The following is a 25,478-nucleotide window of genomic DNA, read 5'->3' as shown; positions in this document are numbered from 1 at the left end:
CAACCTTCTACCCTTGTTCCAGAATCCCCATTAATAGATACGATCACCGATTTAGGCTTAGCGTGTCGAGAGGCCTTAAATCGGCCTAGTCACCTGATTTCTATTAGCACGTGACGGCTAAACCAGAATAGGCAATCCATAAACAGTTTTGGCGGGCGGACCAACAACACAGACTCCGCCAAAATCAACACAAACTGCGACCGGTTGCTGCCAAAACAACCACGTTCAACAGCTGCGCAAGCTGCCTCCTTACAGGCAAATCCGGATACTCATGTTTCTTTCTATACTTGAAATCTAATTACGTTCTTTTCATCCGGGAGTTTTTCGCAACGATGAGGATTGTGGAGATTATTATTGACGTATGTCTTTGTTCTTCGGCCATAGTGATTGAACGATTGTATTGACAATCAGCCACAGGGCTTCAAGTCGTACGCCGTGCGAACGGTAATTTCAGGATGGTATGGATTCTCTGTTTGTGATTCTCCGAGATCGTTTGCGGTGGTTCTCGTTCTCGGACAGATCTCGGGGTACGCGCGGGGTGATAACTGACAGCTGCTGATACCTGTTTCGCGCAGGGACGAATCGTTCAATTCTATCACCGGTCTAAACGGTAGTGGAAAATCCAATATCCTCGACGCCATTTGCTTCGTCCTCGGTATTACGAATATGAGCACCGTGCGAGCGCAAAACCTGCAAGATCTTATTTATAAGCGCGGTCAGGCTGGTGTTACCAAGGCCAGCGTGACGATCGTTTTCGATAATCGCGATAAAGCCAAATCACCAATTGGTTTTGAGGAATATGGCAGTATATCGGTTACGCGCCAGATCGTACTGGGTGGTACCAGCAAATATCTCATCAACGGTCATCGCGCGCAGCAGCAGACTGTTCAGAACTTGTTTCAGAGTGTCCAGTTAAATATCAACAATCCGAACTTTTTAATTATGCAGGGTCGCATTACGAAGGTGCTGAATATGAAAGCTGTAGAAATTCTGTCTATGATTGAAGAAGCCGCTGGTACACGAATGTTCGAGGATAGGAAAGAAAAGGCGGCAAAAACCATGGCGAAGAAGGAGATGAAAGTCCGTGAGATCGAGGGACTTCTGAACGAAGAGATCGAGCCCAAACTCGAAAAACTTCGTGGCGAAAAGCGTGCTTTCCTCGACTTCCAACAAACACAAAACGATGTTGAACGTCTCACTCGGCTAGTGGTCGCTCACGACTACGTGAAGAGCAAGGATCGACTGAAACTTGCCGGCGAAGAATATGAAGCAAAGAAACAGAAGATACAGACACTCGAAGACAGTGCGGCAAGACTCAAGAATGAGATTGCGCACCTCGAGGAAGATGTTAAGCGTGTCAAGGCTGTTCGGGAAAAGGAATTGCGCAAGGGTGGCAAGTTCCAAGCCCTGGAAAATGAAGTCAAAGAACACTCCCACGAATTGGTTCGGTTAGCTACAGTTTTTGAGCTCAAAAACTCTAGCATGGCAGATGAAAAAGAGAAGAGGAAAGCCAGCCAGAAGAGTGTCGCCGAGCTCGAGAAGTTACTCAAGGACAAAAGGAAAGTCTACGAGAAACTTCAAATGAAATATGACACAGCGAAGGCCGAATTCGATACTCAAACCGCAGAGGTGGAGACAAAGGAGGAATTGCTTCAGACACTGCAAACAGGTATTGCATCCAAGGAAGGCCAAGAGAATGGCTATCAGGGACAACTTCAAGATGCGCGTAACCGAGCAAGCGCCGCATTGACAGAACAGGAGCAAGCTAAGCTCAAAGTGACGCATCTTGAAAAGAGAATCAAGGAGGAGGAGCCTCGTGCCAAAAAGGCAGTAGAACAGAACTCAGGTCTTTTGAAAGATTTGGAGTCGCTGCGAGGACGGGCGAGCAAACTGGAAACCGAGATGGCTAAGCTAGGTTTCGAGCCTGGCAAAGAGGAGGAAATCTATCAAGAGCAATCAAATTTACAGCGCGCCATCAGAGAGCTCCGAGAAAGAGCAGACGGAATGAATAGGAGAGTAGCGAACCTTGATTTTTCTTACTCAGACCCACACCAAGGCTTTGACCGATCGAAGGTCAAAGGTCTTGTTGCTCAATTGTTCACGCTGGACAAGGAGAAGACCCATGCGGGTACTGCACTTGAGATCTGCGCTGGTGGACGATTGTACAACGTTGTTGTTGATAGCGCGGAAACTGGTTCTCAATTGCTTCAAAACGGCAAGCTTCGCAAGCGCGTCACCATTATTCCATTGAATAAGATTTCGGGCTTTAAAGCCTCTGCCGAGAAGATTGGAGCCGCGCAGAGATTGGCACCCGGAAAAGTCGACCTTGCTTTGTCGCTTATTGGATATGATGACGAGGTATCTGCAGCAATGAACTACGTCTTTGGTTCAACTCTCATTTGTGAAGATGCACAAACCGCAAAGGCAGTCACGTTCGATCCAAGTGTTCGATTAAAGAGTGTCACATTGGAAGGCGATGTGTACGACCCCTCCGGAACGCTTTCTGGTGGTAGCTCGCCGAACTCCAGTGGCGTGCTTGTAGTACTCCAGAAGCTCCACGAGATCAACAGAGAACTGCGAAGCAAAGAGCATCAATTGGCGAATCTGCAAGAGATGATGGCAAAAGAGAAGAAGAAGTTGGATGCTGTGCGATCTTTGAAACAAGAGCTTGATCTGAAGAATCACGAGATCAAACTGACAGAGGATCAGATTAACAGCAACAGTTCTTCGTCGGTAAGTCGTCCTGTCTTCATATACTGACAGGGTTTTACTAATATTAAAACAGATTATTCAAGCAGTCAAAGAGATGAAAGAACAGATCGAGCAACTGAAGAAGGATATTGCCGATGCAAAATCTCGATATGCAGAGGCTCAGCAAGACATTAAGCGAATTGAAAAGGACATGAAGGAGTTTGACAACAATAAGGATGATAAGCTAGCCGAGCTTCAAACCTCTGTCGATACATTGAAGAAGAGTCTTAACAAGAATTCCATTGCTGTCAAGACACTGCACAAGGAGCTCCAAGCTTCGCGCCTTGAGTCTGAACAGGCTGGAAGTGATCTTTCTGCTGCAGAGGAGCAATTGGCCGAAGCCGATAATGCTATGCAAGCTCAACTTGAGGAGATTGAGACGCTCAAGAAGGAACAAACCAGAATCAAGGTAAGACCAGCATTGTCTTTCCTGAAAGATGTTTATACTGATTTATGTAGGATGCCCATGACATTGCCCAAGCCCAACTGGAGGAGGAGCAGGCAAAATTGACCAGCTTTGACGATGAGCTGGGCGATCTCGAACAAGCCATTCGCTCTAAGAACGCGCGAATCACCGAGGAAAGCCTAGAGGCGCAGAAGCTAGGACATCAACTTGAGAAGCTCCACAAAGATCAACAAGCGGCGGCCCAGATGGTTGCAAACATGGAGAATGAGCATGAGTGGATTGAGGAAGAAAAGGATAGCTTTGGCCGTCCAAATACTCCTTATGATTTCCGAGGGCAGAACATTGCGGAATGCAGATCAACCCTGCGAAATCTGACGGAGCGTTTCCAAGGAATGAAGAAGAAGATCAACCCCAAGGTCATGAACATGATCGACAGCGTCGAGAAGAAAGAGGTTGCCCTCAAGAACATGATGAAGACCGTCGTTCGTGATAAGAATAAGATTGAGGAGACCATTATCAATCTAGACGAGTATAAAAAAGAGGCCCTGCACAAGACCTGGACCAAGGTCAACGCAGACTTTGGTCAGATTTTCGCCGAGTTGCTTCCTGGCAGCTTTGCTAAGCTTGATCCTCCAGAGGGTAAAGAGATTACAGATGGTTTGGAGGTTAAGGTTTCGCTAGGAAAGGTCTGGAAGCAGAGTCTTACCGAGCTCAGTGGTGGTCAACGGTACGTTTCTTTCCTCAAACACACCCCTACAAGATTTCTCAATCTAACGCTATGTCAGTTCACTCATTGCGCTGTCGCTCATCATGGCACTTCTCCAATTCAAACCGGCTCCAATGTATATTCTGGACGAGGTTGATGCCGCTCTCGATTTATCACATACCCAGAATATTGGACGCTTGATCAAGACGCGGTTCAAGGGTTCCCAATTCATTGTCGTCTCGCTCAAGGATGGCATGTTCCAGAACGCCAACAGAATCTTCAGGACAAGGTTTAGTGAAGGTACAAGCGTTGTACAGGCACTAACGCCGGCAGATATGAAGTGATTGTGGCTCTTGTATTGTAACTTGTCTTTGATTATGTCTTGTTTGCTGGGTCATTTGGCATGATGGTCTTCTTGGAGGGAGTGCTTGGTGTTAGATGGATGTCATCAATTGTACATGGGGTTTGCATATTCATATTGATTATCACATATGGTTCTGGAATGCGTTACGAAGAGAAATGAATTTCTGTTCAACATATGACCCAAAGGGTTTCTCGTTCAGTTCATATATAATTTCAGTAAAGCTCGGAGTTTCTTGTGGTAGCCCTAACCCCGAGTCATCGGCGCATAAACTCCGAGCACGTGAGCAGTTAGCCGCTTAGGGCAAGATCGCCACTCCCGTGACCCCTGTCGCCATTTGCCGCATCCCGACACTCCAGAGACAACTGACAGCAAACAAAGAGCGTGACTGGCAGCTTGCAGTTGGAAGAATAGCGACCTTGGGCTTGAGAGAAAACTGCGAACGAGAAAACTTAAGAAAATATCACTCTGTATCCATACCACTACCATATCGCCTCCCGTTCCGTCGACTTTACCCTTTGGGCATCGGGCCGCGGCTCCCTGAACTAATCTGACATCACATCACAACCCGCGCAAGATGGTCGACGAAGAACCCTCCATCAACATCCCCTCCCTGCTCACATTAGCAGTCGTCTCCTTCCTCGTTATACGCTGGTTCCTGAACCGCGATGGCAGCAACGGAGGAGTAAATGCCGCTGGTCGTTCACGCGGTCGCCTGATTGATCCCGCACAGGTTGAGCAGATATCACAAATGTTTCCACAGTTGAATCGGAGGGATATCATGTGGGATTTACAAAGGAATGGGGGTAGTGTTGCAGCGACTACGGAGAGGATATTGACTGGAAGGGGGTTAGATACGGTATGTTTGATTTTTGGTTGTTGTTTGCGCCGCCCTGTGTAGGACCTTTGCGCTCTTTTAAAATGGCTTGACTAACTCGATTACTTTACAGCCACCACCATCATATCAACCCCAGATCCCACAGCCAGCAAGTCCCACTACAACTGCTACACCTACGCCAGTCGCAAAGCCTGGGTCTCAAGACCTTATATCGCGATACAACCTCAGCCAGCGAATCGCAGAAGAACAAGAAATCTCCTCTAAGCCCCAGAGCGCCTGGTCACAGAACAAGAGCGAACGTCAGCGATTGCTACAGAAGCGAAGAGATGATATGATTTTGGCGGCTCGGAGGAAACTTCAACAGAAAGACCGGGAGACTTCTCATGCGCAGGGTCCTGCTCTATAAGCGCTTATGATTGTTTGATTTTGATAGCATTGGTTCCATGCCTTTTCCCAAGTTTCTAGATTTCTCTTTCTGGAATTGATACTTGCCACTGAGTTAAACAGTGTTGGTTCCTCGCATTCTGTATGGCGTCTTGGATCAATTAGCATAGTTAATACAGTTTTTGTAGATGCAATGAATATCATTTCACTATCTGGGTATTATCGCAAACAGAAGAATAGAAAAGGATTCCCGCTAAAATCAGCAACGCCAATCAATTTATGCGTCAACCACCCAGCCCAAAAGAAACGCCAGTGACAATGCGAAACAGATCAAGTATGCAGTGAACGTTTGTTCTAGAATTCCATATCATCATCATCTTGAGTATAGCCCTGAACAGAACCTTCTTCAGCAAGTTGTTCCCTCCGAGCCTGCTCACGTGAAGCGCCGATTTTGCGTAGTCCTTCAACTACTCCTGCGACAAAGCCTCTCATTTCACCAATCTCCATAGCTCCGACGCCGGTCAATGAAACACCGTTTCCAGCCGTCGCTGCGGCATCTAGTGAATCAACCCGTTTCCGCATTTTTGACATTCGCACTTCTCTTAAATCTTTTAATAAGCGTCGTACGTGGTCGGGCTCAGTGAGATCATCGCTGGCAGCATCTAGGAGCATATTTCCGACTTCGAGCCAGTGATATGGTAGAGCAATCTCTCTCTCCATGTCTTGTGTTTCCGCGGCTGTTAACGCGGTATTTTGCGGCAGGAATGGCGGTGTTGGATAGTATCGTTGTCCATCGAGGGTGTATTTCGGTCGAGGAGGAGCGGCCGGTTGTCTTCGGCCATCATCGGCTGCCCTGCGCTGGCCTGGTAGAATGGGTGGTGGTGAGAATGTATCTGAATATTCTTTCGTTTCTGTCTCAAATTGGAGGATGATTTGTAGACATTCGGGATGGAGCCAATGTGGCGGAACGATGTTTACACGTCGTTGTCGTTTCAAGAGGATTGCGAGCCAGAGAGGGAGTGTTGCGCGCTGTGGAGGTAGGAGTTTTTCTGTGGGACCCTATGACCGAATCATATTAGTATTATGATACACAGCATTTGTATCAATGCGCGAACGCGGAATGTAGATCTTCAACCCCTCGGTCCTCGGGGAGGAAGCAGAAGTTCTCTCACGTACAGATAACAACTCGAGTTCTTCTAGCCGTTGTCGAGGTACGACTGTGACCATTTCCATTTCCGAAAGAAACTCTATTTCTGGAGGCGTGAGGCCTCGTTGTAAGGGGAAGGCCATTGGTTTGTGAGATTTTGTAGATTTTGTAGATTTTGCGGGGTGTTGGACGCGCGTCGGCGAGGATTAGTTGGATTGGTCTTGGAGTGTGGTCTGCGCTTCTAATGATGGCTGCGAATGCTGCGCGCGCGAGGGAGAGGGGGCATATCAATGTTTATATCCCCATCCTTGTTATCGATCCATGTTGTCCAAGCCAAAATAACTTCCAAGTTTATCGAGAGTTAGGCGACTGGTAATCTTTTGCGGGGCGGGAATGTGCTCTGTTTGCGCTGTTTGCATTGCTCCGAGCCAACCGGAGCTGCAGAATTTGGGATTGTTGTTTTGGAGCCAGACAACATCATCTCACATTTTTCGTCTTTCACAACCATGCTATAGAGCCCCAATTGAATGCTCGGAAGGCTCGGCGGCCAATGCGCAAACTTGATGTTATGATTTCCTATCTGGCTTTCAATTCAAATCAAGGAAAGAACGCATAATACACCATGAGTTCTCAAGCCGAGACCGGTCTTACCCTAGCTGGCCGGTACTTGGTGCCATTCTTCCTGCTGTCGTTTCTTTTATGGAGGAAACTAGTAAATGATACTGTGCAAGAGCCCTATCTCGATGAGGTCTTCCATGTTGGACAGGCTCAGACCTACTGGAGACATGATTGGTTCAATTGGGACCCCAAAATAACCACACCTCCAGGACTATATCTATGGTCTTACCTTGATTGTACTGGTCGTTCGTTGCTGAAGGGATCTTCCGATGTGGTCAGTGTTTTTGACTTGCGATTTACAAATTCAATTGCTGCAGCTTTTCTCCTGCCATGGCGTCTTCAGACGCTGTTGGATTTGATCAGAAAAGAGAAAAACACTCGAGCAGCTGGAGCTTGGCTTAGCCATACCGTTTTGAATATTTGCTTATTCCCTCCGTTGTTCTTCTTTTCGGGGTTGTATTACACTGATATTCTTGCTCTGATCGTCGTAATTCAGGCATATATCTGGGATACGGAAAGATCGGATGCGAACGGTCAGAAAAAGACAGCAGTTGATGCTTTACGTTGTCATGTGTCACTTAAGACCTTGGCTTTCATCACAATTGGATGCATAGCTCTTGTGTTCAGACAGACAAATATATTCTGGGTATCAGTGTTTATGGGAGGCTTACAGGTTGTGCGCACTATTCGGCAAAACACGAAGTCCTGTGGACGTTCTGGACCGCTTGAGATCATGGCAAAGAGCTTTCAGGCCGAATTATATGACCCACTTGTGGAAGAAGCCAGCCTTGCCGGTAAGTGTTACTTGAGGAATTATAGTAGGCACATTGTCTAACATTGAGTAGACTACTTGAAGACCGGACTGTCATTAGGATGCGCTGCCCTGAGCGAATTGCCTCTCGTGGTAGCATCCATCATTCCACACCTCATCATACTAGGAGCATTTGGTGCTTTTGTATTATGGAATGGCGGCGTTGTCTTGGGACATAAAGAGTTTCATACAGCTGGTATCCATTTACCCCAGATGCTATACATCTGGCCATACTTCGTCTTCTTCTCCTTCCCTCTTATCTCGATAGGCGTTCTCAATGCCGTTGTTCCTCGACGCTTTATTCCAAAATATCTCGACTATAATTTGAGCAATGCCCACAGACTTCCATCAATCCTTACAGCATTGGCTATCATCCCCTTGATGTCAGCAGCCGTACATTTCAACACTATTGTGCACCCCTTCACATTAGCCGACAATCGACATTATGTTTTCTATGTCTTTCGAGTTCTGACTAGGGTCCACCCCGCAGTCAAATATGCTGCTGTCCCGGTTTACTTATTGTGTGGATGGGCTGTTCTTGCTGCATTCGGATTATTCTCGCCTCCACCACCTAAAGCTCCTCCAATCCAAATAGCAACTCCACAGGAGGGATTCCCTTCATACCCCGAGACCCAAAAGCCAAGCAAAAGGCAAGAAAAGGAAGCAAAGAAACAACAGAAGAAGCAAGAATCGAAAACCAACAGTGACAAAAAGTCTCCTTCCACCGTTGCCAAGTTAAAACAATCAGACCAACAAACTCACGTCCTCACTCCAGAACTTCTGGCCAAGATCCAAGCGCATATTGCGCTCCGCCAACAACAACGTGACAACCAACGAGTTCGTGTCAGTTTTGTGCTCATCTGGCTCATTGCAACTTCCCTTTCTCTTATCACTGCGCCTCTCGTTGAGCCTAGATATTTTATTATCCCCTGGGTCATCTGGAGATTGCACCTACCACGCCAACCGACTCCAGAGGTGTTTAAAAAGGAGCAGCGATCCAGCTTCAAGGCACAAATCTTCACTGCGTTGCCTGAGATTATGGAGACCGTTTGGTTTTTGATTATCAATGCAGTTACTGGGTATGTGTTTTTGTATAAGGGGTTTGAATGGCCACAGGAGCCTGGGAAGGTTCAGAGATTCTTGTGGTAAAAGTCTCCTTTCTCAAATATTTTTTTTTTTTGCTACAATGTATTACTAGTATTTTGGCATGAGAGGTCCTTCTAATCCTATCGCATTAGATCGATAAGCGTAAGAGACCAATAGAGACCAATATCAAGATCGTCTTTTATAACAAGCTCCTGCTACCTCGAGGTCCCACAAATTCACTAATTATATAGACGTAGCATTCAAGTCTGTCATTACCTGAATCACTCTAATGCACCTAATTCCTCCAATATCTCAACACAGTCCTGCCTCCCATCATCCCTCACAATCCGAAGCGCAGTATCGCCATACTCATCTCGCTGATTGATATTCCCACCCTGAGCGACCAGTATCCTGATATAATCTGCACATTTCGTAGGAATAGTTTTCATATAAGTCGCAAGGTTGAACGATTATGGCCTACCATAATCTTGACTGCTGTGTAAGCTTGATGCAAAAGTGCCGCATTCAGGGGGGTCTGATAGTCTTCACGGGGATTTCCGCTGGAAACATGGCGAGCATCATAATTCCAGTCTGCGCCAGCATCAAGGAGAATCTTCACCGCGGAGAAGGCTTATTCGCTATCTTCTGAAAACACCCCAATAGCGAGATGAAGGGCAGTAAATCTATCAGCTGTCGCGCCATTGATATTGACGCCTTGGAAGATGATCTTTTCGAGGATGTCATCTAGACCAAAGAGAGCAGCTAGGAAGACGTTGTCAAGTGGATAGTCTTGCGTCGATCTATCGGCGACCCTATAGCGAGACCAAACCGCGGGTATCTCGTGAAGTTTCGTGCATCGCATGAATACATCACGGTCGACGGATTTTGGATTGCCCATGCATACAATGCTTGGGTAGTCATAGGCCTGTGAAGGCCATTTCCAAGCCAAAATACGCTTCAGCATCTCTGGTCGTTCCAGAAATATGCAGTCAAGAACTTTCCACAATTCTTCCGGTATTATCGTTACACTCTGGATATGGCCATCAAAATGTTCGGCACAGTAACTCAGGCATGTCTCGAAAAAGTCTTGCGGTTCCGTATCACTCATCAGATGTTGAAGGCACATAATAGCCATTTTGGCATTTGCTGTTCCTGTATCCGGGAGAAAGCCTCGTAGGTCGTCCGGGTGGTTCGCGTTGGGATCAGTAACAAACTCTTTTAACGAAAAGTGAATCGTTCTCACGCGGAAATATGGGATTATTCCTATGGTGAGAAGACCAAAAGTAACCTCGTTAAGAGTATGAGCGTCATACGGCTTCTTCTGTTGGGCCGTAGTCTTGTGTGAGAGAGACACAGCATCAATGAGGGTGCCTGAAGTCAGAACGACTTTAGCATTGAGGGCCCAGAGGAAACAAAGCTGCACGAGGGTTCTAGTTGTTTGTGGAAGGGTATTCATCTTTCGAAAGATGGACACATACGTATCTTCGAGGCCAGAAGGCAATAACTCTAATTGCCTTTCGATGTCGGCTTCAGGGACTTGTGCTATGTCAGTCAATTGAAGGTCCACCCAAAGATACCTAAGATAAATTAACACTCAAGGTAAAAGAGATAATTGAAAACTAAACACGCACATTCCATTAGATTTCTCAGTTACTGTCTGGACGACAGTCTCCCGAACTTCCGGGTCAATATGACTGAGTTCTGTCGCTACCCGATGTTTGATCAATTTCGCAATATCCTCTTGCGCGAGAGGATCCCTAGAGCTCACGTGAAGAAACTTGTGACGTCGAAATGCATGTAGTATATCAATCTGCTTTCGGCTAGCGACGAAGATCTTCGCATCCTCGCTCTGAGCTCCAATACCAAACACAAAGTTGAGTATCATCTTTCGATGTTTCTGCTCGCATTCGTCTAGGCCATCGAGAACGACAAACACACGTTCAAAAAGCTTTAAGCATTTCAGAAACAGGGATTCTAGGTCATTAAACGAGGGTCTTCGTCCGTTCATTAGAAAATTGCTGTAGAACTCTATGGCAGGTTCAGGGAGTGCGGGAAGAGCCCAACATAGCTGTTTCACTAGGCTGGATATCATCTGTGTTGGTAAGTACTGCGAATTCGTTTCTTCTCCCTTGAAGTACGCATATATGACTGTATCTTGGGTGTGTTTACTGCGTTTGATCAAATGGTTAATGGCCACCGAGCTACTATTATTAGCATGTTGGACATCACATAACTTATAACTTGCACAGGCTTACGCAAGAACACTTTTCCCCGTGCCAGCTTCACGAATATTAGCTTGGAAAGAGTACAAGTTGATAGGAGGAGGACGTACGAGGGCCATTCAGCCATAGAATATTCTCCTTGTTCTGGTTGACCCAACTCTTGAAAGAGTCAGTCTCGAGGAGCCATGATCCGGTGTCCTTGTGTCGTTTATTGTCGATCTCATCATGCAAAGTCTCAACATCATGCTTGCATATCCAGTCAAGAAAGTCCCGTCTCTCCTTCTCTATCAGTAGTCAGCGAGCAACCTGATATTTATATTAAGAAAGCCGAAACGTACGTGCTTTCAGAGATTGCTTTTTGTTCATATTCGCTTCAATTGCCATGACTGATTTCATGGTTACTGCATTAGACACTATATTCAGATTCTCGATTTGATGTTGTAAGTCGTCCCGTATCTGGCCAAATTTCTTTTCAAACGGAGCCCACTGGACTTTAGCAAAGACTTCAAGGGCATCCGAGCCTGTTTCTTATTAGCTGAGTTCCTCTTATAAACAAGAAGAGTACCAACTTTGATCGTTGCTTTCGTTTAGATAAGCCCGGCGTGCATGCCTACAGAAGGCAAGTATGCTTGCATAGATTGAGACCAAGGTCTACCATTATCAGTATCCATTCAGCCGTATAGATCAAGCGCCTCACCTCATGTAACCGCGGTTCATTGAACTTGATGCCGTCGTAAACACCTACTGTATGGAGAAGCCCTATGAGATATTCCATCATTTCCGTCAACTTTTCGTAATACTCAAGGTATCTGACTGCAGCCTGCCAACTCAATTAGCCTCAAACTCTTGTTCTCAAAGGTAGAAAGCCAGACGAACATCAATTACAACGCGAAACACCCCGAGAACCACGGAACCAACACTAGGGGCTCCTTGGACTGCCACTGTAGCACCACGCATCAATAAATCGATGACTTGTAGGAAACCCAGGGTACGATCGGAGATTTTCCTAAGTAACGACTCATCCAAATGATCCTTATCCAGTTTCTTCATAGTTTCTTCTATCTGTAATGGAGTTTGAGTATGTTGGTGACTCCATAGGCCTTTCTCACTATCGCTGAGATCGTCCCAATGTTTGCGCCATGCTTCCTGAAACGCGGGACTTGTGGAAGTCTCGATGACATTTTGCATAAATGGGAGATTCGATTGATTGATGGATGCGAGTGTTGGCGGCACTGCTAAAAGATGCAGGGAGACAGCCAATGTTAGGGCAAGAATGGGTGGGCAGTGCTCCGCATGTGTTCTATATGGCAAACGATGTACAGGATACTAAGGTCCATCTACCTTACTATGTTCAGATTGTCATTCATATTTATCAATTTACATACTAACTTCAAATCTCGTTTTGAACATACCATCTTATTAAGGCTCTGTAAATATTGAATGAGATTCACGAGCTTCCAGGAACCGTTTTGCACCCATGTTTTCTAAGGTGCCAGTGTTCGCCATGAAGTATTCAAGTGAATACTCCCAAGTTTCAGGCTATTCTTTGAATAATTCTCCATGATGCTACGAAATGAGAGGCTTATTCCTCTTTGTGCAGCGTTACTCGTCAACGACACCGTTCTCCGACGTTTCAATAGCTTTTAAGCCTTTGAACTCGCTCAGAATCTGCACAAATTTCTCTCGTTTGCGGTTCTGAGCATGTTCATAGGGTGATCTTCCGCTCTTCGTGGCCTTATAGGGGTCTCCTCCTGCTTTAAGTAGCATTATGACAATTGTCTCCGAACACTCTTCGGCATCGCTCAGAGCTTGTAGCGCCGTAAAGGAACCGGTGTCCTCTCGATTTGGGTCAACACCTCGCTCAATCAATTCACCAACGACGTCATCTAATCCGGTCATTGCTGCAATATGCAGGTATCCATCAGGATAAGCTTCGATACGCTCAATCGTTGCATAGCGCGAGCGAATGGCAGGTATCTGATACAATTTGGTGCACCGCAAGAAAAACATAGGATCAATCGACTGCGGGTTACCAATACAACCAAATTCTGGCTCCAGTTCTTCTCCAATTGGAACCGGCCAGCGCCAGATTAGAATTTTCAACAGCTTGTGTTCCTCAGTGAACAAGATGCGATCGAGTATTTGTAGAATTTCCTCCGGTATTGTGGTAAGGCGTCGGATATGAGTGTCAAAGTGGCTGCCACAATAAGGTAATATATTTCTCATAAATTCTTCAGGAGGTATGTCCGCCAATAAGTGCTGAAGACACTCAATGGCTAAGCGAGCATTTGCTGTTTCGTTATCAGGAATCATACTCTGCAGTTCCAGAGGCAGCTCTGATTGTAAATTCACCGCAAACTCCCTCAAAGAAAAATGAACGGGTCTCACGCGTGGAAATATAATGTTAGTAACCCGGATAAGCTTTTTTGTGATAGCCATAAGATCAAAGGCGTTGTACTTTACTTTCTCATGATCGTTTACCAGAGCAATTGCGTCCAAGAATTCGCCGCTACTCAATAAACGATCTGTATAAAAAGCCCATAAGAAGCAACGTTGGGCAAGTTTCTTGTTTGTGATCGGCTGAGCGTTTATTTTTCGAAGATACTGGATATAGGTTGCTTGCAAATCGGATGGCAGAACACTTAACTGCGCTTTTACGTCATGCTCTATTACCTGTGCGAGGTCATTAAGCTGAAAATCGATCCACAGAAAACTGCACTGGAGTGAGCATGGGTGTACTCAAATAAATTGGTATTTACTCACATTCCACCCGATTTCTCGACTAGCTGTTGGGTGAGGTATTCCTGAGTATCCAAGCTGAGGTGTCCTAGTTCCTTCTCCACGCGATATTTGACAACTCTAGCAATATCTTTCAGATCTGAAGTCATGTCTGGAATGATCAGTGATTTCGTACGGCGAAAGGCACGCTCGATGTCCCACTCCCATTGACTAGTAACGAGAAATTTGCAGTCGGTTTGTTGACTTGCTGCAATAATAAAATCCAATATAGGCTTTCGAGATTTCTCTTCGCATTCATCCAATCCATCAATGATCGCGACTACGCGGCTCAGAGAGCCAGCGCATTCAATGAACATTGTTTCTAGCTTATTCAGCACAGGAAGGCGCGCGTCCTTTTTGCATTGGCGATAATAATCCAATGTTTGACTAGGGAGTGTTTCCAATTTCCAGCAAAGCTGTTTGATGAGCATCGAGACTATTCGGCTAGGAGAACCTCGTAGAGTCGTATCCTCTCCTTTGATGTAAACATATGCCACCGCATGATCTTTCTGATTGCTGTCTTGGCTGAAGTGGTCTATGACCATCGACCTAGAGGGTTTCAGTGATATGCTATCGGTTATTTTGATATTTTTAGACTCACGCAAGGACGCTTTTGCCAGTGCCAGCTACAAGAAATCGTCAATGCTTCGAATAACTGTATATCAAAGGAGAGATATTTACCTGCTCCATATATCCATAGAGGTCCTGTACATTGTTCGGAGACCCATTTCTCATATACGCTATGTCTGAAGATAGATGACCCAGTATCTGCTAGTCGCTGTTCACAAATCATATTGTGAATTTCTTCGATCCTGTCGCCGCATATCCCGTCCAGAAATTCTTTTCTTTCGTTTTCTAATACAAGTTAGCATTAGTTTCGAGTTTGTGTTTGGAGATAAACATACGTGCATAGCTCGAAGACGTTTTCTTTGACTCTTCTCTGATGGCTAATGCCGTATTCATTGTGATCGCAGCGGTTACCCTATCTAGTTTTGCAGTATAGCGATTCAAATTTGCCCGAATCTCCCCGAATTCCTCCTCGAATGGTGCCCACTGAACTTTTACTAAGACAGCCAAGCTACTTGCACCTATATTCCATGAGTGACCTTCATCATCCTATAAGTAGCACATACCCCTTTCTTTCTTACCCTGGATATGGAAAACGCGACGTGCATGTCGACAGAAGGCAAGTATATTTGTATAAAGAGCGACAAGAGTCTAAGACATGGTCAACTTATAGTAGAAATTGTTGGTTGTACCTGAAATTGATGTCTCACATCATGTAACTCGGGTGAGTTTGCGTTATTTTGTGTGAACAAATCCAACACTTGTATGTCGTCCACAAGCTCCTCTAACATTTTGCTCAACTTTTCGTAATACTCGAAGTATTTGACTGCGACCTGTTTTTCAATAAGCCGGAGAGTACGGCTGGCGAAGCGGAAAACAAACGTTGATTACGACGCGAATTATACCGACAATAATAGAGCTGACATCCGGATACGCTTGAATGCCAATTGTGGCACCGGCCATCACTGTTTCGATAGCTCTCAAGAATCTCAAAGTTGGACCTGCAATTCTTCTACTAGCAGTCTCTTGAAGGTGAAGCTTGTCCATATCCTCAATGGTCCTTTGCATTTTCAACGGTGAGTTATGTCCTTGGAAACTCCAAGCAGCCCTTTCGCTGTCATCGAGTCCCATCCAGTGCTGCTTCCACGCTTCTTGAAACGCAGGATTGGTAGAATTTGCAATAACAAATCCCATCTGTTCCGGGGAAGGTTGTTCTGTTGGATTGACATTCTGGTCAGCTGATATAGTCTGAGATTTGGATTTCTTCCTTTTAAAAAGCTTCAAAAGAGCCATTGTGTTTGTGACGACATAAAAGCCAAAGTACCAAGGAGATCGGTCAATAAATCGATACTCTGAAAATCACTTCACGCAATAGTATATAAAAAACCGGAGCTTTTTGGAGGTCGGATCAACCGCTTCAGAAAAGTACGCTTTCGCGTACAGACATGTGTATAACGAAGACATGGTGGCGCGCGAGGCTGATTTTGATATTTCTATCTTGCAGGGTCTCGGTTCAGAGTAGTCTAGTCGTACAGTGAGTCGTTCAAGACGAGGCTGGTGGGCGCATAAAATGGGCAGGTGATTGGGTTGGGAGATGTAGCGAGAGTAGTGGTGGCACTGCCAAAGATTTAATTAAGTAGGGACCGACAGCCAATTGTATGGGCAAGAGCGGGCAGTGTTCCTTCCTAACCAAGCCTAACCAGGGCTAGGAGCTGCGACTTCCCGTGCCAAACAACTTCATCCTTTGCATTTACCTTGTTAATCAGCCAATCGAGGTCATCAAGCATGTTACCCGTAGCAAAAAAGCGAAGGATAACGAATTCTGATGATGAGCACGAAAAAAATGGCCTAAAGAAAAATAGAAGACCTCTCGCATCTCTAAGTAGGTCCATCACGCCGCCATTGACCACTCACAAGGGACGACCGTCCAACGCTCGGCGAGACCAGAATGCTGAATCTGCACCCCAGGATTTCGACATCAAAGAGAACACGCAGATAGATATTGACCGTGAAGATGACTCGCTTAGGGATAAATTTCGTATCATACGGTCACCTATACAACTTACACATATCAGAGACCTCCCCAACGACAAGAATATCGATACAGTTCAATTACACGATATTCTGGGTGATCCCATGATTCGAGAATGCTGGCAATTTAATTATTGTTTTGATGTTGACTTTGTCATGAGTCAGTTTGATCAAGACGTGAGAGACCTGGTGCAAGTGAAAATAGTGCATGGGTCGTGGAAACAAGACTCTGCAAATCGAATCCGAATAGACGTACGGTCAACGTCCTCTTTCATTGATAATGCTGGTGACTGATTCCTTACAGGAAGCATGCGCTCGCTATCCAAATGTTGAATCTATTGTGGCCTACATGCCGGAGCCATTCGGAACCCACCATTCAAAGATGATGATCCTTCTCCGGCATGACGACCATGCTCAGTATGAGTCTAAATTCTGTCTTTTCACGTGTCATCTAACTTTGTCTCAGGGTCATTATCCACACAGCTAACATGCTCGCCGGAGATTGGACAAACATGTCACAAGCTGTCTGGCGGTCGCCGCTCCTTTCCCTGTCTCCAATACGGGATAATTCCGAAACAGCGCAGGCTGCTTCATTCGGGACCGGTGCTAGGTTCAAGCGAGATCTGCTAGCTTATCTTGAATTTTACGGAAATAAGAAGACCGGCTCACTGGTTGATCAGTTGCGGAAGTTTGACTTTCAAGCCATTCGCGCTGCATTAATAGCCAGTGTCCCATCAAAGGAAAGAATCAGTCGAGCAGACTCGAGTAGGTCAACATTATGGGGCTGGCCAGCCTTGAAGGACACTCTCCGTCAAGTTCCGTTGAGAATTAGAGAAAAGAACCAATGTCCTCATGTTGTGATACAAGTATGGCTATTATATCAATTATTATGACTTTTCTCGATAACTGATCACTTTAGATTTCATCAATCGCGTCTCTCGGTCAGACAGATAAATGGCTCAAAGACGTCTTGTTTGACAGTCTTTGTCTACCATCGGAATTACCTCACACTAACAAAATGCCGAGGCCTAAATACTCGATAATATTTCCTACGCCCGATGAGATTCGGAGGTCGCTGAACGGATATGGATCAGGAGGATCTATACATATGAAGTTACAAAGCATTACACAGCAAAAGCAGCTTCAATACATGCGTCCTTATTTATGCCAATGGGCTGGTGACCAAAAGCAGACTGCTATGGGAACGTTACACTTGAATGCCGAAAGCGTCTATAATTCTCAACGAACAGATGCAGGTCGACGTCGTGCTGCACCTCATATCAAGACCTACATACGTTTCGCAGACAAGACTAAAATGGATACTATAGATTGGGCTATGATCACGTCCGCTAATTTGTCTACGCAAGCCTGGGGAGCTGCAGCAAACTCTAACGGAGAGGTGCGAATCTGCAGTTGGGAAATTGGTGTACTTTTTTGGCCCGAATTAATAGCAGGTGATCCATTCAACCCAAATTCGACCAGAACGGAAATGGTACCCAGTTTCAGAAAAGACACGCCAGATCCAACGGAAAGTGAAGATGTTAGTTCGATTGTGGGCTTTCGAATGCCTTACGATCTGCCACTTACGCCATATAGCGCACAAGACGTTCCTTGGTGCGCCACGATTAACCACCCAGAACCTGACTGGTTGGGACAGTCATGGGAGGCGTAAATACCATTCAGGATATATTTTGATTCATTTATAAAAACCAGTGGCAAACACGACAAAAACGATGTTATTGTCTCTTCTCATAAATAGTGCGAACAAGACGATTCAAGCTGAACATTGAACCAAGCCTCATACACGATATCCACTTCGGCCCTCATTAGAGCTTTGGAGTCCTTCTCCTTTTGCAGACGAATCCCATATCCTTCACTCATCGTAGACACACAAACGACCCTTCTCTTTACTCATCGCTCAAACCATATTTCGCCTTAAGTTTCTCGAAAAGTTCGATATACTGTTCTTGCGCTTCTTCGACGGAGAGGTGGCTGACTTTTTCCCAAGCCTGGTGTTTGTACTTGGCCTAAAGTGGAGACGAAGTTAGTATAGGCAAATAAATGAGCAGTGGAACTTGAGGTTTATGTCTTACCTCAAAAGCAAAAGCGCTGGGTTTGCTTTTCGGGTCAAAAGTCTCGCCTTTTGCCTGCTTGAACAAGCCGTAGAACTATATTTCGAAGGAGGCAATTGTCAGTTCAAGAAACAGAAACTAGGCACGAGAAAATTGAAAGTCGAGCTGTCCTCTTACATACCTCAAGTTTCTCTGAATTGTCGCATTTATTGAGTTTCTTGACGTCAATGGTAGCTTGTTCGAATCTCTCTTGCAAAGACATTGTGGATGGTCGAGGAGGGGAAGATATCTGTAATCTGCAACGCTGTCAGCTCATATCGCGAAACCAATTTGAGTGGGGCGCAGGAAGCGATGATTTCAGACGAGATAAGGTTAATTTCATTTCTCTTTGCTGCGTCCTGTTCGTCATCCACTAGCTGTTGGACAGGTTCTAAACTCGTCTCATCTCATCTCATCCCTACACCCCACCTAGAAACTGGATCAAATAGACGATAACGGAAGCAAGAATATACATTGCAACCGAACAAACGCACCTTTGTCTTTATATTTGCGTAAAGTGGTTAGATGTCAAGACGCTAAACAATCAGGCGACAGCTCCAGTAAATATTTATATAGACGCGGGGATGGTGGGGGAAGGAAAGGAAGCGGTTCAAGCGCTCCGATGCAAAGCTACGTAATAAATTACAGCTTCTGTCAGCTATTTACTGGAGAATGCAATTGTGTCGTACTGATTACAGGAGCCTAATACAAGCCTCATACGGAGCTATACTTGAAGTAGGTAAACCGGTTTCAAATCAGCCAACCAAGAGCTCTGAATTTGTGGTTTGTTGAGAAATACGAGACAGTGGCTGCAGGTGGTATGCGTAATTTCGATACCGAATATTCTGTAATGAATTACGGTACAAGATCGTGCCACGGTCTTCGCCCGTTTGCCAACTCACGTTGGATCACGTTCGTCAACCGCTCTGACCGATGGGCTATCACATGGTAAACAACCGCATACTCGTAGTATGCGCATGATCATGGCATCCTCCAGGGATGTATCAAGACGTCCGTGTACATAACGTAACCTTGTTGACAAGTCTCATCTCTCGTCAGCCTGCTCGCGAACGAGGACATGACCCCCTTCTTATATAACCTGACCAGAATCTGGATGATTCCGGTTCAAACATCATCGGCTAAGGGCTTCTTATTAATACGGATATACGGGGAAACCTGGCGATCTAAGCTTCACGGACCCCTCTTACCAATTTCGGTGCTGAGGAAGTGCGGGCAAGTTCACTCCAGAGCTGTGCCGGTGCGGAGTAGTTCTATTCCCTGGCCCAAGTTCCGGAAATCCTCCAAGAGATTAATGGCTGCTTATTTAGCAGCCCCTGCTTCAAACCCCGGGTCGACTCTACCGTAATTCTAAGCTGCTAACTTAACACTTGCTGCTCTCCAGTGGCAACAACCCCAAGCCAATAATAATGCGGGGCGTAGCTAATCCAGTACGCGGAGTCGAGATCCGGCATCTGACTTCGGGTAGTGTCCCATGTTTTGGGGTAACTATATAACTCGCGATTAGGAGGATGGCTGGTCCATAAAAATCAAACAAAATGACGGCCACTCTTGCATACGTTTTGGAGAAGGCGAATGCGCCTTTTGTTCTTCGGGATGTTGTTCTCGATGAGCTGCAACCGTCTGAAGTCCTCGTTGAGATAAAGTATACGGGACTATGTCATACGGTTTGTTCTCATCTCATCCGGCATTTATCCGATGTCAATCGACTCATATATCTGACTTCACTAAACGCAGGACATCGTCGTGCAAGAAGGTGGCATGCCAATTGGCCATTTCCCTGCAGTCCTGGGTCACGAAGGCGTCGGCATAGTCAAGCAAATAGGCTCTGAGGTCCAAGACAAATCTCTCCAACCAGGCGACACCGTAATCCTCTCATTCCATACCTGCCGCAAATGCAAGGCCTGTCTCAATGACCAACATGGCAGTTGTTCGCGTTGCACAGAGACAAATTTCTTACATACTGCGCGCGCAGACGGATCATCACCTATCTCTTTACCGGATGGTACATCCGTTCATGGTCAATTCTTCGGGCAGTCATCAATGAGTAAAATGGCAGTCGTGGCGGAGAATTCCGTCGTCAAAATCCCGGCTCAGACTCAGGCTTCGGATCTGCAGTATCTAGCTCCTTTCTCATGTGGATACTTGACCGGCGCAGGCACAGTTTTGAACGAATTCCGACCTGACCCCGATACCTCCAAGGTTGCAATCATTGGCATGGGCCCCGTGGGCTTTGCAGGGTTGTTGGCTGCCAAAGCCATTGGCGTCAAGAACCTAATTGCAATCGACATCGTGGATTCAAAACTGGAAATAGCAGCTTCACTTACAGGATCACATACAGTCAACAGCCTCAAACCGCCCGGTGGCAGTCTATCTGAAAAGATATTGGCAATATACCCCGAAGGCGTGGACTACATTATGGATACTTCCGGTCGTCCACAAGTACTTCAAGACGCCGTAAAGGCACTGGCGCATGGAGGCACATTGGCGCTTGTGGGTGTGCCGCCACCAACGGGTACGATTGAAGTGAATGCGTTGGATTTGTTGGTTTCGTGTAAACGGATTGTAGGGGTTATTGAGGGAGCTGCGAACCCTAAGAAGGTACTTCCCTGTGATCGCCCCAAAACTGACTTGCCTCTTTTGGAGACTGACATGTGAAAAAAAAAAAAAACCAGATACTGCCTCATCTTATCAACCTCTTCAATGAAGGCAAATTCCCTGTTCGGGAACTTACCAAGATTTATCCTGCAAATCAGTTGGATAAGGCTATTGAGGATTTGAAAAGTGGAACAGTAGGTTCAACTCTCACGATTCTGGACCGAAGAAATCACTGACGCATGAATAAAAAACGCAGGTTGTGAAAGTTGTATTATCTTGGGAAGGCATCTAGACGGTATGGCTGGTCTTTATCGCGAATGCCTACCTAGACAAATATGACACACCATGATATACCTAGGTACTCCAAATTTGATGGCTGGGACGGGAATGATATCGCATGTTTCATTACGACCATCTTTAAAGAAACCATTACATTTGCCTAATCTTTTCTCTATGTGTGTCATAGCCTCCATTGAAAGAAAGAGTTGGACAGTTTTCCAATCAATCCAAAGACATTGCAGGCAACCAACTTAACGCCAAATCCATATGCTTGCAGACCATGAGGGGAATAATAAAACATAACAATAAAAATATGAACAAGAAAGTTTGCTCAAAAGGCACGCACAAGGGAGAAGGACATCCATCTAATAATCAACAGCCCAACCATTCTTGTCCAAGAATTCCTCACAAGCCGCTTTGAGTGAATAATTAGGCCGCAAATCCTTGACGGTCATAGGCACACGCGTCACAGGGTCAACTCGAGCTTGCTCGAGATACTTCGTAATTCCCAGGCGATCATAACTATGGCCCGAGACCGTAACGACGGGGTCATGCATAACCTCAAACGTGATATTATCAATGAGAAAATCAGGCACAACCCTTTCCTCTACTTTGCCTCCGGATGCAGCCTTGAACGCATCTCGAACATGCCGAATCTTTTTGTCTGCTTCTTCCCGTAGCGCCTTTTGGTCTTCGTTGAAACCAATCTCCCCTATTTCGCCATTGTTCAACTGCGTCTTGAGCTCGTTGAGCTGCTGTTCTAGATCAGCTTCAATCAACGACTCCACGCTCGCGAGCGACTCATCCATCTCTCGCAGTCTCGCCGTCTCCTTCGCCGCCCAAATCTGCTGTTTCGCTCGGAGGACGATCTTGGATAAATTCTCGGTCTGAGCGTTCATCGCGCTCAGACTAGCTCTGTAAGCGTCGATCGCGACGTCGTATGCTTCCTGAGGCCGTTGTAACTCCAGCAACGCCTGCGCGAGATAAAGGGAACTCTTGAGGCTGGCAGCTGCTTTTGATCCACCATGGAGATCGATTGCGATGCGAGCGTCGTGTTCGGCGCCGGCCCATTTTTCGAGGCGGATGCGTGTGACGGCGCGGTTGGTGAAGAAGCTAGGTTCTTTGGGGTTCATTTGGATACTGCATGCTTATATTTAGCAGATATTATTGATAGAGCGATAAGAAAAGGGTGTGTTCACGCTTGAGAGTACATCTCTTCTGCGCCGGCGTAGTCGCCATCTTTGAAGAGGTTGTTGCCTTTTTCCTTGAATGTGAAGGACATGCTGATGATTTATCGGCGGTCAGTTCCGATGCTGAAGCAGAGAGCAAGGGTAGTAGGAATAGGAAGATTAAGGTAGAATTAAGAATGAATTCGTAAACGTTGTCGGGCTGTAATTAAGTGACCATGAATTGGGACAGTGGGAACCTTGGTCCACGCGACAGATCAAATCAGCAGCCTAACAAACAAACAAAGAATCAAATCAGTCCGTTTGAAAGTCAATAAAAAAAGAATAGAGGTTTCATTATTAAATTATGAGAAACGAGCATCGTTTATGTCGAATTCACGGTCGGCGACCGCGGAGGAGCGAACGGAAAATAAATTGAAGCCATCGAAAGACGTGGATCCCCGCAGAACCACCCAACCCCCGAATGACTGACTAATCCCATACAATAACAACGCTGTTATTGATGGGGTTGAAGCCATTTTCTGCTAGAGTATATATGTTGTGATGAATGATTTTGGAGTTTCTCAAGATTTAGGAAACTGGACGATTTCAAGCATACTTTATTTAGTTTAGATGGCACGGACCAATTAGATTTCACGATCTATAGGATAGCTTCACGTAGATACAAAAAACACCAAGAATACCTTGTTCTTCTATCATGCAACCAGTCTATATTCGTAGCGATATATGACAAAGGGAGGTTTTGTATAGCACTACATATAAACAATAGTAGTCCCAATGTCCTTCAATGTACCTTTCAAAGTATAGTCATGGTCGTTTCATCGCCAAAGGCGTGTCGTGGCACGCATTGATGCTTTCGGCGCCCAGTCCGCTGAAGCCGCGTATATGTTCAATGCTGTGGGTATTTTGCAGAAATAATAATAAAATCGAAAGAAAAATGAAAAGATTAAGCATTAAGGGTCTTCTCATAATCCGAAATAGCCTGCACCTTGGCAGCAGAACCACTCTTTGGATCAAATCGATAGTTCAACCAATCCAAAGTCAACTTCTTGGCCAACTCAATACCAATAACCCTCTGCCCAAAACACAGGATCTGGGCATCGTTACTCAGGATAGCGCGCTCAACGGAAAAGGGGTCGTGGGCAGTCACGGCGCGAATGCCGGGCACTTTGTTGGCGGCAATGGCGACGCCGAGTCCCGTGCCACAGATGAAGAGCCCACGGTCAGCTTTGCCCTCTGCAATGAGTTTGGCGCCCTCGACAGCGGAGTGAGGGTAGGCGGTTTTGTCGGTCAGGGAGGTTGCGCCGACGTCGACAACGGATTCGACAAGGGGACTCTTTTCGAGGAGGTCTTTGATGGCGGCTTTGTAGTCGTAGCCGGCTTCGTCGCCGGCCATGACGATGCGGAGGGGTTTGAGGTCGGTGCCCATTTTGTATATATAAGGATTATTGGAAGTATGGATTTATATATATATAGATTTGAGGTTTTTAGAGTATAGAAGTGAAGCACGGAAGAAAAATGCAAAATGGAATGGATGGGCTCTAGATCGTATTTATATCCTAAGGCTACCAAGGCAGAGCAGTCGTACCTGAAATTCTAAATACTTAACCTCGCTTTCTTCCTTCCAACAAGTGGATATGCCCCTCTACAGCTCTCCCTCATTTATCCATTTATCCCCCATGTGTTTTTGTCTGGCCAACTCCACATCCAAAACCTGTCTGACCGTCGGCTTGTGCGTATACTCTGGTTGTACACAACATTGAAAGAATCTTCCATTCTCCACCGAGTGCTACTGTCTATGTGGCATTATTTGATGGCAATTAAGTAGATCTTTACTCTGTCTATATGTCGAGATGAAGCTATCTTCTATAGATGCAAGAAGAGTTTGGTTGAACGGCGCGAGGTTTGGTGTCATAGGGCATTACTAGCCTGAGTCTGTCGACTGGGATGATCCACCGATAGAGATGGTTTGAAGCAATTCATTGGATGCTCAATCAATCATCGCGATTAATATTTTGAATAGCCAGGAAGCATACTGTATGCGAGAAGGAAAAGGTACCGGGCACATTGTCGCAGGGTATACCAACCCCTACCGGACCAACCCCGTGTCGAAGATTATGGAGTCGCACGTGATGCGAAAATAGCCACTGTATATCCACAACCAATTGTTATTGTTTAAGCTCACTCCCATAGCTTACTAGAGCATGAACTTGAACAGAGTGAGAAAGAAAAAAAAAAGCAAAAGAAAAAGAAGCGGCATCCTACTTTAAGAATAGCTGGCTCTGACAACGTATTTGGTTGGTATCGGATGCAAGATGCAAGGTGAGGCCCATGCCGGCATTTCCTATTGTGGAGATCCCAGGTTACACAATACAGTAAGTTGTACGTATTTTTACACAGTCAACGTGTCTGGCAGTGACTCGTGACAGAGATATTTTGTGGCAGTTTTGCAGAGTGGATCAGGCACACGAAGACGCAGAGACTGTACACGGACCTAGACCGTCCAGGATGTATGGCTGGCGGGTAGCGGCTATGCCGAAGTGGTTTGGTGAGCAATTTTTAATGTGAAACGATGCTTC

The 25,478-nt window shown here is 45.8% G+C and overlaps 11 protein-coding genes across 11 annotated transcripts; 5 read left to right on the top strand and 6 right to left on the bottom strand.

The window, feature by feature from the left end:
- Positions 1–332: 332 nt before the first annotated feature.
- Positions 333–4,207, top strand: EYB26_003560 (uncharacterized protein; the record flags this gene model as incomplete). Its single annotated transcript, XM_054262860.1, has 6 exons — positions 333–359; positions 418–527; positions 576–2,733; positions 2,786–3,160; positions 3,211–3,884; positions 3,943–4,207. 6 exons carry the CDS (start codon positions 333–335, stop codon positions 4,205–4,207), a joined length of 3,609 nt encoding a protein of 1,202 aa, XP_054118835.1.
- Positions 4,208–4,801: 594 nt separating this feature from the next.
- On the top strand, positions 4,802–5,468 carry EYB26_003559 (uncharacterized protein; the record flags this gene model as incomplete). The annotated part of the gene is made up of 2 exons (XM_054262859.1): positions 4,802–5,083; positions 5,175–5,468. 2 exons carry the CDS (start codon positions 4,802–4,804, stop codon positions 5,466–5,468), a joined length of 576 nt encoding a protein of 191 aa, XP_054118834.1.
- Positions 5,469–5,800: 332 nt separating this feature from the next.
- Positions 5,801–6,736, bottom strand: EYB26_003558 (uncharacterized protein; the record flags this gene model as incomplete). Its single annotated transcript, XM_054262858.1, has 2 exons — positions 5,801–6,505; positions 6,623–6,736. 2 exons carry the CDS (start codon positions 6,734–6,736, stop codon positions 5,801–5,803), a joined length of 819 nt encoding a protein of 272 aa, XP_054118833.1.
- A 479-nt stretch (positions 6,737–7,215) lies between these two features.
- Positions 7,216–9,171, top strand: EYB26_003557 (uncharacterized protein; the record flags this gene model as incomplete). Its single annotated transcript, XM_054262857.1, has 2 exons — positions 7,216–8,005; positions 8,057–9,171. 2 exons carry the CDS (start codon positions 7,216–7,218, stop codon positions 9,169–9,171), a joined length of 1,905 nt encoding a protein of 634 aa, XP_054118832.1.
- A 568-nt stretch (positions 9,172–9,739) lies between these two features.
- On the bottom strand, positions 9,740–12,518 carry EYB26_003556 (uncharacterized protein; the record flags this gene model as incomplete). The annotated part of the gene is made up of 8 exons (XM_054262856.1): positions 9,740–10,685; positions 10,740–11,309; positions 11,364–11,388; positions 11,441–11,614; positions 11,669–11,851; positions 11,945–11,981; positions 12,028–12,150; positions 12,207–12,518. The coding sequence occupies 8 exons, from the start codon at positions 12,516–12,518 to the stop codon at positions 9,740–9,742; spliced, it is 2,370 nt and encodes a 789-aa protein (XP_054118831.1).
- Positions 12,519–12,932: 414 nt separating this feature from the next.
- EYB26_003555 (uncharacterized protein) lies at positions 12,933–15,968 on the bottom strand (the record flags this gene model as incomplete). Its single annotated transcript, XM_054262855.1, has 8 exons — positions 12,933–14,043; positions 14,094–14,657; positions 14,710–14,734; positions 14,790–14,963; positions 15,014–15,196; positions 15,257–15,326; positions 15,386–15,508; positions 15,558–15,968. The coding sequence occupies 8 exons, from the start codon at positions 15,966–15,968 to the stop codon at positions 12,933–12,935; spliced, it is 2,661 nt and encodes an 886-aa protein (XP_054118830.1).
- Positions 15,969–16,460: 492 nt separating this feature from the next.
- EYB26_003554 (uncharacterized protein) lies at positions 16,461–18,378 on the top strand (the record flags this gene model as incomplete). Its single annotated transcript, XM_054262854.1, has 4 exons — positions 16,461–16,958; positions 17,011–17,123; positions 17,173–17,572; positions 17,626–18,378. 4 exons carry the CDS (start codon positions 16,461–16,463, stop codon positions 18,376–18,378), a joined length of 1,764 nt encoding a protein of 587 aa, XP_054118829.1.
- Positions 18,379–18,613: 235 nt separating this feature from the next.
- EYB26_003553 (uncharacterized protein) lies at positions 18,614–19,796 on the bottom strand (the record flags this gene model as incomplete). The annotated part of the gene is made up of 5 exons (XM_054262853.1): positions 18,614–18,733; positions 18,800–18,874; positions 18,960–19,074; positions 19,312–19,317; positions 19,720–19,796. The coding sequence occupies 5 exons, from the start codon at positions 19,794–19,796 to the stop codon at positions 18,614–18,616; spliced, it is 393 nt and encodes a 130-aa protein (XP_054118828.1).
- A 577-nt stretch (positions 19,797–20,373) lies between these two features.
- EYB26_003552 (uncharacterized protein) lies at positions 20,374–21,725 on the top strand (the record flags this gene model as incomplete). The annotated part of the gene is made up of 4 exons (XM_054262852.1): positions 20,374–20,502; positions 20,573–21,436; positions 21,511–21,627; positions 21,690–21,725. 4 exons carry the CDS (start codon positions 20,374–20,376, stop codon positions 21,723–21,725), a joined length of 1,146 nt encoding a protein of 381 aa, XP_054118827.1.
- Positions 21,726–22,077: 352 nt separating this feature from the next.
- On the bottom strand, positions 22,078–22,994 carry EYB26_003551 (uncharacterized protein; the record flags this gene model as incomplete). The annotated part of the gene is made up of 2 exons (XM_054262851.1): positions 22,078–22,852; positions 22,912–22,994. 2 exons carry the CDS (start codon positions 22,992–22,994, stop codon positions 22,078–22,080), a joined length of 858 nt encoding a protein of 285 aa, XP_054118826.1.
- Positions 22,995–23,845: 851 nt separating this feature from the next.
- EYB26_003550 (uncharacterized protein) lies at positions 23,846–24,328 on the bottom strand (the record flags this gene model as incomplete). Its single annotated transcript, XM_054262850.1, has 1 exon — positions 23,846–24,328. The coding sequence occupies one exon, from the start codon at positions 24,326–24,328 to the stop codon at positions 23,846–23,848; it is 483 nt and encodes a 160-aa protein (XP_054118825.1).
- Between the last annotated feature and the right edge of the window lie 1,150 nt (positions 24,329–25,478).

This window comes from Talaromyces marneffei, chromosome 2, assembly GCF_009556855.1.
Source record: "Talaromyces marneffei chromosome 2, complete sequence".
In the NCBI taxonomy this organism is placed as follows: domain Eukaryota; kingdom Fungi; phylum Ascomycota; class Eurotiomycetes; order Eurotiales; family Trichocomaceae; genus Talaromyces; species Talaromyces marneffei.
The sequence above is the reverse complement of the archived record's forward strand: the minus strand, read 5'-3'. Positions and strand labels throughout refer to the sequence as shown.